Here is a 16,708-nt window from a genome sequence, read left to right as displayed (position 1 = left end):
GGCCGGCCGGCCTCCACCCGGCGGTGGATGGCGTTGTGCGCGTTCAAGCTGTCCAGGTTCGTAAACAGGTTCCCGCACTTGGTGCAGACTTCGTAGAGGCTCAGGCCGGCCACAATCCCCTCCTCCTGGACCACGTTGTTGATGGTGGCGATGGGGTCCAGCTCGCCGCGGGGCCTGTTCTTGCTTCCCGCCTTCGGGCCGTGCGCCTTCATGTGGTTTTTCAGGAACCACGGCTCCTTGAATCTCCGGCCGCAGATGTGGCAGCCGTGGTCGAAGGAGCCCCTGTGCTTCTTCATGTGTGCCTTCAGGAACCAGGTCTGGCTGAAGGCCTGGCCGCACACCTCGCAGGGGAACTCGCCGGGGGGCAGCTCAGGCTTGCCGTTCTCTGCGAAGGCGTCGCCGCGGGGCCCCTGGGCCGTGATGTGGTCCTTCTCAATGTGGCTGAGCAGGGACTCCTCCCGCAGGGTCACGTAGCTGCACAGCCGGCACTTGAAGGGCTTGTGCGCCTGGTGCACGTGCTGCTCCAGGTCCTTCCTGCGCTCGAACTTGCTCTTGCAGAAGGCGCACTGACCCGCCCCCGCCGCCTTGGCCTCCTCCGCCCCGCACGCGGCCCCCTCTGCCTCCTTCTTGCTGCTCCTCAGCAGGATCTTGCCGCTGTCCACCTGGGTGGCGCCGTTCAGGATCCTGTTGCAGGCCGAGGTGCTCTTCGTGGGGCTGGCGCAGCCATCCAGGCCCTCGGACACGCGCGTCTCGCCCGCCTCGGGCTCGTGGCCCTGGATCAGAGTCCCCGTGCGGTGGCCGCGGATGTGGATCTTCAGGTTGCCCTTCTGGGAAGCCCGGTGGTCGCAGTAGGGACACTTGTAGGGCTTCTCGCCTGTGTGCTTGCGCATGTGCTGGGACAAGGAGCTCTGGAAGGGGAAGCTCTTGCCGCAGATGCAGCAGCTGTGGCTCAGCGCCTTGTCGCCGTCCGCCTCGGGGCTCCTGCTGGCCCTGGGTGGGCTGGGGCCGCTTCTCAGCTCCCTCTCGGCCTCTCGGGGGCGGTCCATCTCGACGACGAGGGCTCGCCCGGCCGGGGGGGCGGGGCACGGCGCTCGGTCACGTGGGCCTGCGTCTTATCTCTCCATGTTCAGGCGAGCCTCCCGCTTGCCGGCTGCAGAAGTCCGCCTGCCCCGCGGAGGGGCATGTCTTACCTGGAGAGCATGGCAGAGGGCAGCAAGCACCTGGAACAGAAAAGACACGGAGATCTTAGGAACCAGGTTTCCCCGCATAAACAGGGGCCCGGTAACATCCTCGGACCGCGATCTGCACGCTCCTCCTTCAGAAAACCAATCCCGTCCAAATCAAAGGAAGGAAGCACCCACGAAAGTTCAAACAGACGTACGAGCAGCTGCTTCCCTTTAAAAAATCAGTAATTAAACAATTGATGACTGATAATAATTGTGTGCTAAATCATTAAAATAAATCATTGTAAGTGACTGCACACTAGAATAATTTATCAAAGATATCCAGTGTTTAAGGAAAGACTGTGGTGAGAGAGTTCGTGGGAGTGTGCGGAACACGGGCGACGGGACAGGAGCGCGTCTGAGAATGAAGGACAGAGACCCAGGCCAGGCGGAGGATGGCAAAACGCGGGGGCACGTGCAGGACACGTGAGCTGCGAGGAGGGCGTTCACAGCCGGAAAAGGCTCTTTACAAATGCATCTTTGTATCTTGGTGAAGCACAGATGATTTAGTGAAAGAGAGGCAACGAAGGACAAGAGCAGAACCCTGAGGTCCTTCCAGATCTGGGCCTGAAGCTGCTGCTCCAGCACCTGGCGGCCCACGCCGGCCGCCCCGACGGACACCACTCCCAGGGGTGTGTGTGACCACCAGGCCGTTGCCACCGCAACATTCGGTCTTCGCTGCCTCTTAGATAAAGCCCAAACCCCTCGGCTGGCCTCACCGTGCCCTTCCCGACCTGGTCCTGTCCCTTCTCTCCTGCACTGGCCGCAGGGCCGAGTCCCACCCCAGTGCAGACACCCTCCCGACCCCGGCAGGTCCTCACATGGGAGGCGGGGTCTGAGCCGAGCAGGAGCAGGGGTCACACTGTGGGGTCACTGTCGCTCTCATGCTTATCCACCCCCTGGAGAATGAGGGGCCGGGGCTGCTCCTCCAGACGCCCGGGCGCCTCCCTCACCTGTGCACAGGCGAAGGGGAAGTGGACGGGGTTGCCCAGCGCTGTGCCGGGCACGGGTAGGGCCACGATCTGGGCTGCAGGGAAGCCAGCCCAGATGCCTGTAGACTGCCAAACAGGCCCAAGACAGTACACACTGACAAGCAGCTATCTCAGGAATTTCCATCTGACTCAGCGATACGGAGAATAAGGAAAACAGTCCAGAAGGGATGTGAGAGGTAAAGTGTCTTTCTGGACTGTATTTTGATGGGTATATTTATGTATAACTGAGTCACTTTGCTGTACAGCAGTGATTAACACAACACTGTAATTCAACTACACTTCAGTGAAAAATTGTTTTTAAAAAAAGCAAGCAGGGGTGGGGCATTGGGGAGAACAGCCGCGCACACAGGCCCCTGGGGCCCAGTCTGTTTATCCTTCTTATCTCTAAACAGAAGTAACTGAGTTAATGATTCTGAGGGTCTCCCTCCTGGGGGCTCCAGACTTGCACAGAGAGGCACCCAGATGGACAGATGTTCTTTTTTCAAAAAGCTGTAACATGTAGAAAGGAAGCCACATTTTTTACAAAGTTTCAACCTCATGCACACTAAGAACTGATGTTTGAAAAGCAACAAAATGTGAAGAAGCTAAGTGTTTCTGGCTGTCGAGCAGACAGTGTACAACGCACATCGTTTGTTCAGAGAGGAGGCCAGGCAGCAACGCGGTGTTTGCTCTGGGTGGTCCGACCTGCCATGTTTTCCCCGGAGTGGACTCAGAGAAGAATGCTGACGGTGGAAGGCAGGGGGCAGGAGGGTGTCACCCAAACATCCCCAGGGGTTCCAAAAGATGACACTCTATTCCTCCACTCACCACGAGGGACAGACGCCTTCTGAAAAAACAACACAACTCCTGTTCTCCAAATGCCTCCCCCCGGAGACCCACGCCAGAGGCAGAAATCTCATTTAGATGATGTATTCTCAAACTTCTTTCCAGAAAGCCTCATGCTAGCGAGTTTCCCAGGCACCTAAAGAAACCAACTCAGTCTAAGCAACAAACTCTGGAAAGCAGCAGGAAGCACAGCTGCTCACAGATATTCCTTACTCTTTACACTGACGGTACAGAGCCACTCCCACACCCCAGGAGAGAGGGAGAGAGAAGTGAGACCGGAAACTCCCAATAAAATAAATAAACAAAATCTCCCCTAAACTTGGATAAACAAATGCGGTAAATAAGAAGACTTCTTCATGACAATTTAAGCTAATTTGTTTTCTCAAGCTGTTTTGGTCTTAGACGCCTGCATATTATTCATGATGACTTTATAAGACAAATGATTTGCATGCATCCCCTGCCATCCCAGGGCTTATTTCAGTCCCCCAAATGTTGAAGTTGATATAATATATAAAAATATAAATGAAACATACTATTTACATTTAACTTATTGACCTCATCTGGGTACAAAAATCTTCCGAGTTTAAAGAACCGTCTAGAATACATTTACAGAGGAAAAAACAACTACAACACCATAAGTTGGTGTCTCTTAAGTAATGTGACAGACTTCACTGGACCACCAAGTTGGTTCATAAAGGATGTTAAATGTCAGAACTTCTCCAGTTCACGGGAATTAAACATCCGAAACCCCACCAGGAAGACAAGATTCCCGGAGCATGAATGCTCAGCTAGCTAAGGTTCATAAAAGGCAACCTACAAATTGCTCCTGGAAATGAAATTGTCAAGTGAGAAGAGTTGTTCAAATCACCAAAACGGCACTCTGTGTGGGTTTCCCTTCCTTCTCTGCTACTCTCCCTGCCATGTGGTATACTGCTGGGAGCCGTAGAAAGTTAAGGGCTCTGGAAGCCAAGAAGCTGCGCTGGGGATCCGCACAGAGACCCCACCTCCGTGCCGTCCAGGTGTGGCGCAGAGCCCAGCCCGGGAGTCCCGTCCCCCTTTTGCCAGCGTGTGAATTTCAGAAGGTGTCCTTCACACCCAGGCGTGCCCTCACCTGTCAGGTGCCGAGAGTCAGGAAAGGACATGAGGAAGCCGTGTGACACCAAAACCCCTTGCAAGGCACCTCCTCCAAGTGCCATTCAGACCCCCAGTCACAGTGCAGAGCGAACAGTCCACGGACAATAAAACACCTGCCCAACGGGGCCTCGCTTCTACTACCAGGTAGCATCCTGGCTGGACGAGCCCAGAGCAAAGTGCAAAGAGGATCAGATGTGAGCACAGCCCCCCTTCTTCCCATGGGGGACCTCAGTCTCTTCTGCACATTTAAAAAGGCTTAGCGCTGCCATCTTTGCTACCAGAGAAATCCACATCCCATATCCTCATGACAGCCTTGATGTGTAAAATTTCTGATTCCCCAACACCCCCAAACCCCCAGCCAAAGCCTAGGCACTTCCCCTCAAGAAACCCAAACACTAGAGAATATACTTTTCATTTCTTATTCGGGCTTCCTGCAAAACTTGCTTAAAAGTCCGCAAAGGCAGCAGAGCCCTGCAACTTACAGGAAAATTCTCAAGCAAGGGCCTTCAGGGTGCCCATGAACGAGCACAACCAGCTCTTCTTTCTCTTTTTCTTCCCACTTCTCTGCCCACTCCCATCTTTCAACACTGAGCCCTGCTGTCAATCTCTGTGAGAATGACAGGAGATGTCTTTTTAAAGAACTTAAAAATATTTGGAGGGGGAAAATGGAAACATACCATAAGGGTAATGACCACTTAAACTCAAAACACCATTATCTTAAGGAAATCATAACATCAACAAAACTGGCTCCACTTGAAAGAGGCCACTAAGTGGCCCCCTCCCTGAAGCCCACAGCCGACTGGCAAAGTTTCTCGCAAACCTTTAGAGAAACAGTCAAAAAGGAATTCCCCACAACTGGCTTTCCTTAGTCGGTGGCCAAATCAACAGATCTTCGTGATCATTCTTCTCAGCTGCAGACAAAAATTCTTTTCCCCGAAAGAACAAGAATGGTGTCCTCAGAACTTCCAATGTGAAAATGCGGCAGGGCAGCCGCCCCAGTTAGAAGACTTAGGGGAACCTTATTGGCCCCATAACCCACAGCACTGACTCTGATATCCTTTAAAAAAAAAAAAAAAAAGCCCACCAGCCTCTGTGAGCCAGGAGGGTCTCAGACGGTTTGTCAACATTGATTGGGGTCTCTGGTGGTGAGAGGTGGTCATCCAAACACTGCCCCGTGATAAAGTGTCACACTACGTGGTTTCAGCCAAATACATTCCGGTACCGAGCTGTCCCTACTTTATTCTCACAGGCAAACGCACATCGAGTGCGACTTGGTGTTCCAACTTTTCCTGAAACACGTTAACCTAAAGATAACTAGCCTTACAAAACGTGTAAGTAGGGGCTTCCCTGGTGACGCAGTGGTTGAGAGTCCGCCTGCCGATGCGGGGGACGCGGGTTCGTGCCCCGGTCCGGGAGGATCCCGCATGCCGCGGAGCGGCTGGGCCCGTGAGCCATGGCCGCTGAGCCTGCGCGTCCGGAGCCTGTGCTCCGCAACGGGAGAGGCCACAACAGTGAGAGGCCCGCGTACCGCAAAAAAAAAAAAAAAAAAACGTGTAAGTAAATGCTAGCTTTTTACTCAGACCAGAGCGGTTAAAGAAAGTCTTCTGGCAACACAAATATTAGGAAGTAGAGGGGAGAGAAAATCCACACGTGTGTTTCAGCTGGCATACGACCCATGTATATACACACATAGAGCACAGCCCCATTTGAATCATATCTTGCCCATAATGAACCACAGTTTTGTAGTTATTATATTACAAACTTTTTCCAAGGCTGTAATTGGGAACTTGCCAGACAAGCCTGTAATTTAATTGTTTAGGCATAAAAATGGCTTGCTGATTAAGGTTTTAAAATAGATTTCCAATGCATCTCTCCCTCTGTGTGTGTGTGTGTGTGTGTGTGTGTGTGTCTCATAGGGATGTGACGAACAGTTTGAAGCTACTTTTGTAAAATGCCTTCCATAATTTTGGAAGTAAGTTTCTTTTTGAAAAATTTAGGTAATTTCATATTACATAAATATTTATATATATTGCCTATATCATTTTATGAAAACAATGATAACAACAGGAAAAAGTAAAATGTTTATTACAGAAAATATAAATCTGCATTCATAACATAAAATGCATTATCATGGAGATGGGGGAGGAGTTTAAGAGAGGGCAAAATATAAACTTTTTGAAAATAAAATATGTAGCTAAACTTTAAGACATCAACATGTGAGGGCATAAATAAATAAAGCACCAGGTCTAAATGCATGTATGTAAGGGCACTGCCATACCTTAGAGAGATTCTTTCTTTTTGATTCTTTGTTTTCATGCCTGCACAGCACAAATGAAAAAAGTTGACTTTCTCAAGACTTACACTCACTGGATTTGGGATACATTTAATCTGTGGGTAAAGGTTTCAACAAATAAATCACTTCTGTAAGTGAGGACCCTGGGAACTGAGTCTTGGACCTAACAGAAGGCAGAAAAGTCACTTCCTGCAGCATCCCTGGTGACCTTGTGAAACAGCTCCAAGGACCCGGTTAACCCCACCTGCCGACAGTAACTCCTTTCAGAACAAGCCCTGCAGGGCTGGGATCCAGGACACACACCAGAAGGAAAAGCCCTGTGATGAAGCTGTCAGATCTGTAAGAACCCACGTGGGACCACAGTCCCGCACGCCCTCCCGTGAGAGCTCCCACGGTGGAAGCCCCAGGGCACGGTCGCCGGGCGAGTTAACGAGGGTTTCATCACAATCTCTGAGAGCAACTGGGCGCCAGGCCACTCATGAGGCCTAAGGGCTCGGATAACTAAGCAACAGGCTTGGCTTCGAGGGACCCAGGCGTCAGAAAGAAACACGTAACCACACAGAGGACAGCAGCAGAGCAAGGAGGGAAGCGATGACCTGCCCTGGCCAAGGGTGGCCGGGTCTCCCCAGGGAAACCTAGGTGGGTGTGGGCCCAACTAGCCTTTAGAGCAACCCCCAGCCCTCTCCCCCACACCCAGGGGTAACCCCATCATCCTGTGGGCTGGACCTCCAATTCACACTTGAATCCACACGCTCCCCTTCATCTCAGACCAAGATCATCCTCCCAAATGCAGAGCTGGGTGACCTCTTTGAGGCTTCAACCCTTCAGACGCTTTGCACACCCTGAAGATGAGGCCCGAACTCCCCCGAGGGGGCTTCTAAGGCCCTGAACCCCTGTACTGCTGGGGTCCCTGGGCCCCCAGCCAATGGCTGTGCACCTGCCCCGCACCCCAGCTGGATGTGCGTTCACTCCCACCTTGGAACCCTCAGGTATGCAGGTCCCACCCGCCGTCCACCTTCTCAGGTGTGGTCTTTCTAAGAGACCCTTCCTGACCCCCTTCGCCCTGTGGCCGGGTCAGGCACAGTCCCCACGCCCCAGCCTAGGTCCTATCCCAGCTCATGCCTGGACATGCTTCTATTACCGCTTCTTTAACTGGTCACTCGTGTGTGAGGCATCCTAACTGTGAAGGCAGACCCACCACGTACCACTGAGTCCTGACACCAGCGCAGGGCCAAGCAGGGAGCGGCACCATGAGAGGTGGTCCAGACCGTGAGCTCCGAGGTCAGGCTACCCGAGATCCAAACTCGGTTCTGCCACTCCCTGGGATCAGCTGTGTGACTGGGAGCAAGTGTCTCAACCTCTCAGTTTCCCAGTCCATTTCTTCATTTTAAAAATGTAAATGACGGGGCCTCCCTGGTGGCGCAGTGTTTGAGAGTCCGCCTGCCGATGCAGGGGACACGGGTTCGTGCCCCGGTCCGGGAGGATCCCACGTGCCGCGGAGCGGCTGGACCCGTGAGCCATGGCCGCTGAGCCTGCGCGTCCGGAGCCTGTGCTCCGCAACGGGAGAGGCCACGACAGTGAGAGGCCCGCGTACCGCAAAAAATAATAATAAATTTAAAAAAATAAAATGTAACTGATGGTAATGAGAACTATATTACAGTATTTTTGTGAGATTTAAAGTAATGCACGCAAGGTGCAATGTTGAGCACGCAGCAAATGGCCAATATATGGTAGGTATTATTATAAATTAATAGTTGCTAAATAAATGAATGAGCTGTCAGTGCAGTACCCAAAGATACCGAGTCACTCGCAGTGACACTGTTTGGTTTAATAAATTCAAAAGGAGGCAATAAGAGTTTAGGAAGCTATGTTAGAAATGGCTAAAGAGTAACCCGTATGTATTCACTGGGCCCTGACAGGTTCGCCACAGAAGTTGTTTAATACAATTACAAAGTCTTCCACGAACAGCTACCATCATCCACCGCACACAAGTTCAAACCTGTCCCAGCTCAAGACTCCACACAAAGTCAACTTTAACGTAGACTGGGTATTAGACCGTATTTGAGAATTACTATTACTTTCGTTAGGTCTGTAACACAGGAGACTTTCTTAGTTTTTGGAGATGTGTAATGAAATATTTTAGAGGTGGTTTACAAAAGAGAGGAGAAGGCAGATATAATGCTAACAACGGCTAGGGCTAGATGGTGGGTGTATAGACGTTCATTAGTTACTCTTTCCATTTTTATGGGTTTGGAATGTTTTTCACAGAAGAAGTTAAAAAATAACTCCCACTTGCAACTCCTGTAAGTAGCACGATGGGAAGCAGAGCTGCTCTGGGGCAGCCCGATGGGCCCTCCCCCATCCCCATCCCTCCCCTCCCCTCCCCCTCTCCAGGCCCCCCAGGAAGCTCAGAAGTCTCTAAGGAATGCACTTTGGGAAAATTACCTTTTGTTAAATTCTAGTATTTGAAAGTCAAAGAAAGAAAAATCATCTGAATAATATGAACCGGTCCGCATGAAAGCAGTATTTTAAGAGGTTGCTTGCTGGTGTTTCAGAGGCTTGCCCCGAGACATTCAAGGGATCTCCCCAGAGCTCCATGGGGCCCAGCCTTGGTGCAGACGGTGCAAAGTCAGCCGTCGCAGCCAAAATCAAGCAGCCACGAGGACGTGGGTGCTCGGGAAGATCCTCCCATCGCGTCCCAGGGCAAAAATCCAGTAAGGCTGCCGGGGTTTATCTTCCCCAGTTTAAACAATCATTTTCTGACCAACTAAATGTGGCGTTGTCAGGGGGAAAAGGTAGAACATCCTGTATTTCTACACAGTAAGCATCGCTCTGACTCTACAGGAAATCTTGCCATTTTCTGCTCTGTAGAGTAAACCAACACAAAGCAAAAGCCAATCGGTTTTGTACTGATTCCCTCAAAACCATCGAATTCAGTTCTGTCGAAGTCATATCCTGGAAAAGGAATCAGAAGGCTGATTTTTTTTTTGAAATAACCTCTAATATTTAGAGTAATCTGCATAACAAAACAAGTGCAAGTTTCTTTAAAGGCACCCAGATCAGACTGCAGACCTCAGGGGGGCACGAGGGGCTGCAGGAAAGCTGGAAGGGGCGTTTCCCACACTGCGTCTGCGGCCCTTCTGTCGACAGAAGCAAAGCCTGATGCGCGTGCTGTTTGTCAAATATGTCTCTTCAATTCTAGTTCATTAATTAACCACGTCACGATACTAAGAGATAGTTTGGCTTCCCTGACGCCCTGTGGTCTCTCTCCTTCTCTCTCCCTTGGTCACTGGGGGAGAGGGGTGCTTCCGGGAGTCAGAGGGATGGGGGCTGAGCCCACAGGGTGGGGTACTGTCCCGGGTGGGAGGGGGGGAAACAGGAGAATTCGGGAAATGTGGGGAATCGGTGCTGTGGGGAAGACGCCCTTACAAAGAAAACAGCTCAGGGCAGGCAGAAGGCTCAAGATATTTACAGGATATTCTGGCCCCAGAAGGCAGGTCATAAAATTTAAAAACTGACCTCCTGAGGGCGGCCGTGAGGCAGTGAAGCTGCGGGGCGTGGGTGCTGCCGTCAGTTTCACATACTGCCCTCTTGTCCTCCAGCAGACAATGCAATGGGCCTTCCCAGTGACACTGTGGTCTTATGAGCCATGAATTAAAATGCACCATTAACATCCTGCACAAGCTTATCTACTGCGGAGACAAAAAGCCCATTCTGTGAACAAATGGGGAGAAATTCCACAACAATGAGGAGTTCCTCTCCCCACTCGCCAATCTGCCCCAGATTAACAGTCCCAGGCTTATAGTCCCCAGACGGGGTCCGAGCCGCCCCATGAAGTGGTGCATTCACTGCCTGGAGAGCCAGGGCGCTGATGGCAGAGCCAATCAATAATCCATTATAGAGCAGACCCCGTTTCCATCTCATAAGGAGAAACGAACGCGAGCGACCAGAATCGCAACGTTCACAGGGGAGTCCGCCCCGCCTCCCTCACTTGGGCAGAAGGACACAAACCCGCTGTCCCAGAGTATGGGGGAAGCTCAAGTGGACCCGGCAGACCTGTTTCCAAGCAGCCGGAGAACAGTGTGCTTGGACTTTTCTGCCAGAAGCACTCGTTTCAAAGGTAAACCTCAAAAACGCTTCGTTCAGGACACAAGGTGATGTGAACAAAGCACGGACACAGGGGTGACAAAGGTCCATCTTCCGAAACAAAGGTTTCCTTTCAATTATTTAGCCCCCCAAATAAATCAATGCGAGTGCCAACACGAGTCCCCAAATGTAACTAACCGTCCATAATGAGGGTTTATTGCGCAAACTCCGCGATCCTTTAAAAGCAAGACTCGCTTCCATTCTGCACCTCAGACCACAGCTTTGGAATCATTGCTCCATATATAGCAGAAATGCAGAGAGGACCTAACCGTTATTCCACAAGTTGGTTACCTTTGATGAAGTTGTTTACCACAATTTGTCAAAAACCCAGTAAATTCCTGGTCGAGCAGAGAGAGAGGCCATCTTCAGCTCCAGAGAGAAGAACATTTCCTCATGGTATAAATAGTAACCCGTATGTATTCACTGGGCAGTATACCGAGATACTTGCTAAAGAAAATATAAATCAACATTAATATATAAGCTGCCCACACGTCCTTACTAAAATACAAAAACGCGTAGTCAAATCCGACCTTACAGGGGAACAACGAAAGCAGATGAATACACAAATAGAATTCTTGATCACATTCAGAAAAGGCCAAGAATAAACGGGGGAGCGTGCGATTCCATATCCTGGAAAATCCAAAATGGTTATGGAGACTTAATGAAGAGGCATCCACGTGAAAATAAAGGCAATGGATTTTGTTTAATCTCAAAAGAAAAGAAGCATCTCTTTACTTGCATTTTCTCCTGCTCTCCAAAATGAATACATTACTGATACTTGTTATTTACTAGTTCCTAAGTCTCATATTAAGTAGTGGCCGTATCAATCTATTTGTCCTTACAAAAGGAAACTTCACAAAGCTGGGAAAAAAAGTCACAGGAGCAGGGGCTTGCTCTGAAAAAAAGAAAAATCACAGGAACAGGGGCTTGCTCTGTAATTTTCTGTAGATAGGTGTCCTGCTGGAGCCCCGGGTCCACCACAAAGAGCTGAGATCTGGCAGTAAATCCAGCTTCCTGGAGGGGCCAGCACTGCCGGCGTAGTTAATGATCTTGTCAACATTTCCATTAAGAGCCGCATTTCCAGAAGCTCAGAACTGCATCTCCCCCAAACTGGGCGGCTCCATGAAATCTGTCGTCACCAAGGGGGCTTTACAAAACTAGAAGAAAATCACTTGCTATTCAGTACGGGAACCACAAAAGCACAAGTTTTTACTTTCACTCTTTTTCCATCCTGCACCAAGATGATGAAAGCCAACGTTTCCACTAATTCAGAAACACTGAAAACTCAGGGAACACCAGAGAAAATGAAGACTCATCAATTTCTTTTTTAAAACAAACATGGAACACCAGAAGGCCTTAGATAAACGGCAGGGAGAAATCCCGTTTGAAAGTGGCTTATAGGTTTTTACTCAGCCTAACCTCAAACGTGTAGAATCTGCCACCAATCCGGGGTCCCATTTAAATTGTTTTTAATTTTTTTGGTTGTTTAGAAATTACCAGCAGTGAAAACAAAACAGTCATGGGCAGAAACACTGCATTGCATTTCCTATGGAACACTTCCTTGAAATGTGTATTAGCTGATGGTAAATATATTTTAACTGAAATCTGTTTCTAGAAATAAGCTGTATTTTATTTCATGTAAATCAACAGCAAAGGGCAATATTCACCTCCAGCATGCGTACACCGACCTGTTTTTCCAGCCTCTTACCTAAAACCAACATTTCTCTCCCAGTGTAAGAAAACAGATCGCAATTAACACCTATTAAATATATCTCTTTCTTCTGTGCTTTTTGTGAAAGCACCTAGAAGTCCCCACCACCAAGTAAAAGAAAGAATTGTGTCCAAGAATACAGAAGGAGATAATTATGTGCAGTAAACCATAAACCATTCTGTTAAACATTACCCTCCAAGGTGGTTCTGTTTAGCAGAGAACTCAGGCCCCAAAAATCCCTTCATGAAGAGGACACAGCAGATAAATACTTCAAGCATCAATTTTAATAAATTCTAAGCAACAGCTTCCCAAACATTTCCTGTAAGAATTCAGGGATTGATTGAATTGAATCCATTTTGGTAGGACAGCAGAAAGGTATATCATGCAAGGAGTTATTTAAGACTTTGTTTGCCGTTGTACCAACACCAATCAATACTGTAAGAGGATCAAAATTATAAAAGGACAAATTCTTCCCCAAATGCTTTACTAGATAAAGCGCATACACCATAATCAGTTTAAATTTTCCAGATCCCTGACGAGCAGTAACGACTGTAACATGACCTGGTTTATCACTAACCCAGGCAGCGCCTTTGAAAGCAGCTGGGTAGTTCAGCCTCTTAAGGAGAGTGATCTATCAGAGAATGTTTACCAAGAGCAATTCTTGACAAGAACGTGATATCACATGGCTGTAGGATTTATTCTGCCTTGCTTGTCTAAAAATATATTTTCAAGCACAGTTAATGACACATCACTGCAAGTTCTAATTTCTGAAGATAAAAGACTATCTATACTTTCCTTGCAAGGATAAAAGAATAAACAAGCAAAATTCCACTTTCAGTCCCCATAATAACACTATTGTGTGATTCAGCTACTAAAGTTAGGAAAATTCTGCACCTGAAGTGATCCTAAATGATCTTGCAAGAAAAGAGGACGGGCTTTTTCTAAGCCACAGCATCTTACCCAGCAACAGCTTTTGGAAACAGTAAATATAAAATAAAACCAGGCACATTTTTGAATTCCAAAGCTCCTAGCTCCTGCCCCCTCCATCCCTGGAGAGAAAAGATATCGAACTTGAAATCGAATTTCTCCACCGGCAGCCCAGCCTGGATTATTTGGGAAGTGTCGCGCTTTATGAGCACAGGGCGGGCCTGCGGTGAATGGAGAGGGAACAGTGGGCACATTTTCCAGGAACCCAGAGACCAGGACCCCGTTTTGGCGACCACAGCTGGATCATCCGTCTGGTTCCGGCCCGGAACCAGGGCCGTACTGGAGGGTGCTGGGGGTGCCCGCTCCATCACACCGGCGCCCCCTCCCTCCCTTCACTCCCCCACCTCCATGGGCTGCTGCACATCCAACCCCAGAAGCCCTTCTTGCCCCGTTCCACCAGGTGCTGTGAGCAGCCCTGCAGGCATTGCAGCAACAGACAAGATGAGGGGCCGCGTGGGCACAGGTGGCAGTGTGAAGGCAGGTGACCCAAAAGCCAGGGCAGCGGCTCTCGTGTTCTCAGGGGCTGTGACATCCAGGTTAGGGACAATTACTCAGGCCCTAGAGTTCACCGACACAAACCCTGCCAACACCTGTTTGGTGAGAGAGACAGTTACCCATAAACTTCGTGTCGTTTACCCAGCACACAGGTCAACACAAGTCTGTCGCACAACAGGCCCACATGACTACACACAGGTGTCCCGTGAGCACAGACCTGGGGGAGAAAACAGCGGGACATGCATGGCCTGCCCACAGAATTCACATGAAACGAAACAAAATGCAATTGCTCTAAAGTACGCGTTTCCAGCTCAGTCGTCTGAGCTTCTATCATGTTACCAGACAAATACGGCTGATGATCACAGGCCGCCCTGACCTCCCGTCTCCTGACCAGAGACCGGGCACGCGGGTCACTGCAGTCCGCTCCTGCCTCACTCGAGGAGGACGCAGGTCCCAGTGACCTGAGATGCCGTCACAGGCCCTCGTTCCTGGAGGAAGATGCTCTGGCTCCCCTCCCCTCCGGAGCGGGCTCACAGCCAACAGCACGACTCCCTTAACTCCCGCTCTGAGCCAGCCTCGCCAGCCTCCAACTAGCAAAACCCTTCCGCCAGGGGCTTCCCTGGTGGCGCAGTGGTTGAGAATCCGCCTGCTGATGCAGGGGACATGGGTTCGTGCCCCGGTCCGGGAAGATCCCACATGCCGCGGAGCGGCTGGGCCCGTGAGCCATGGCCGCTGAGCCTGCGCGTCCGGAGCCTGTGCTCCGCCACGGGAGAGGCCACAACGGTGAGAGGCCCACGTACCGCAAAAAAAAAAAAAAAAAACACCCTTCCCCACTTCTGGACCCGCGACGAGCAGCTGTACCATTTCAGGGACCACGCTCCAAAGCCAGGTCTGGACCATCGCGTGGGACTCATAGGCAAGAGGAACAAAACACATTTGGGGTCTCGTTCAACTACAGGCCCAAAGCTCGAGCCTCTTTCTATCCATAAATAGCCGAGTGCAAGCTGGTCAGCTGCAAAATCGAAGGACGATTAGATGTCCGGTGGCGAGTCACGTAAACTGCCAGGTTCCTCAGCTGCCGCCCCAGGCACCACCGCTCCCCTGAACGAGGGACCAGCCCGGGGCCTCGAGGCCCTCAGACACACAGAGGCATATCGTGACGTCAGCCAGGGGTGCCCCGGGATGTGCAAGCATCTTCACTGGGACCCTCAGAACCATGGACCAGTTAGTTATACCCTAGTTACACACCCCCATGCGGTCACCACTCACTGACTCACTGGGGGGTGGATACAGGCTGTGACTTCTTTTTTGTTTAATTTTTATTTATTTATTTATTTGGCCGCGTTGGGTCTTCGTTGCCTCTGCGCGGGCTTTTCTCTAGTTGCGGCGAGTGGGGACTACTCTTCGTTGCGGTGTGCCGGCTTCTCAGTGCGGTGGCTTCTCTTGTTGCAGAGCACGGGCTCTAGGCACGAGGGCTCAGTAGTTGTGGCGCACGGGCTTAGCTGTTCCGTGGCATGTGGGGTCTTCCTGGACCAGGGCTCAAACCCGTGTCCCCTGCATTGGCAGGCGGATTCTTGACCACTGCGCCACCAGTGAAGTCGTGGGCTGTGACTTCTGAGTCTACGGTACTGCTGGCTTCTCAGCTCTACACTTAAAATCATATGAGCAAGTGATTCGTACAGATGTACACCATAAAACTGCTTTCGGTTTGCTTTACGTTTACTCTGAGTTTTGCCTTTTATTTTTTTCCAAAGCGGGTTTACTGCACTAAGGGTGCCCAGTTACAGGGGCTGCAAAGGCCACGGGGAGGTAAAGCCACCACACTCGGGCCTTAGACTTGTCCTTCCGCTGAATTAAGCCGGCAGGGCTCACGGGAAGGTTACGGAGACCTGCCGGCAAGATGCCACACACGCAAGAAAAGATGCTTATTTTTGAGAATTCATAGGTAAGTGCATATTACACCATCGGAGGGGCGGGGCCAAGAAAAAATCTGCATAAGTTCCTTGTATGTTAGAACTTTCTCCTTGGGAAGTTCTCAGTAAGGAGCTGCAGGATTTGTAAACACTTAAGCTTTTTCTCCTTAAACTGAACCTGCCTACATTTTAGAGAAGCAAACCCTAACTGCTTTCTCAGTTAATGGGAGTTTTCTCAAACCAAGTTCTTCAGTCTCTCAAGGGAAACGATACTAAATACGCTAAGTACGTGACAGGAGACCCTTCAAAATTAGAACCGAGAATAAGACCATGACGCCGTCTTTAAGGGGTGATGTACAGAAGAATCAGCAACGTGTTCTGTTTTGTTTTGTTTTCACACAAGGAGGCTCCTTTCCTAAGAACACGCTCATCCTGTCCTGCAATCAATCAGGATAATTCCTCCCCGTGTCACGCTCTGAAAACACGGCTCCGCTAGGAAACAAACAGGAAATCTCACTTTTCTTCTGAGGAGGTAAACCTCTCACTCACCTTCAAGTCCCGATGTTCAGCACAGCTATTTGTTTGAAAGGATACCCACTGATGTTGGGTCAGTTTCACCCAGCACGTGTGCACCCTGCACTTCTCCACGTGTGCAGGACCGCATTCTCCAGATGCTTCATAATCATAGATCATTTAGCGAATTATCCCTTGTAGCTCTGATTCCTGATGTCACAAGCACTTACGGAAAATCCACGCGGAAAGAAACTTTCAAAAAGAGAATCTGCGTCGTGTTGAGTTACAAGGGTCCACAGTTTTCTCAGGGGCTCACGTGCTTTCACCGGCTTCCCGCTCCGGGCCCATACCCTCACCCCAGGCACGCAGACGCCAGAAGGAACCTCTTCCCGCCCTGCCCCCAAGGGCTCTACGTGCAAATCCCACGTCTGCTCCCTCCTTCTCTGACACCGAAAATCCAGTGATTTTCCCCAAAT

At 50.2% G+C, this 16,708-nt stretch overlaps 1 protein-coding gene across 1 annotated transcript in view; it reads right to left on the bottom strand.

The window, feature by feature from the left end:
• Nucleotides 1–16,708, bottom strand: part of LOC112406122 (zinc finger protein 516-like) — a 48,533-nt gene that overhangs the window by 580 nt on the left and 31,245 nt on the right. Inside the window, exon 2 of the mRNA XM_024754822.1 lies at nt 4–1,220. Coding sequence (XP_024610590.1) covers nt 4–1,046 — 1,043 coding nt within the window. The 5' untranslated portion in view covers nt 1,047–1,220. The remainder of the gene's footprint in view (nt 1–3; nt 1,221–16,708) is intronic.

This window comes from Neophocaena asiaeorientalis, unplaced genomic scaffold (genome assembly GCF_003031525.2).
Source record: "Neophocaena asiaeorientalis asiaeorientalis breed wild unplaced genomic scaffold, Neophocaena_asiaeorientalis_V1.1 scaffold124, whole genome shotgun sequence".
Taxonomy (NCBI): Eukaryota; Metazoa; Chordata; class Mammalia; order Artiodactyla; family Phocoenidae; genus Neophocaena; species Neophocaena asiaeorientalis.
Note: the sequence above shows the minus strand (reverse complement) of the source record. Positions and strands in the feature narration are given on the sequence as shown.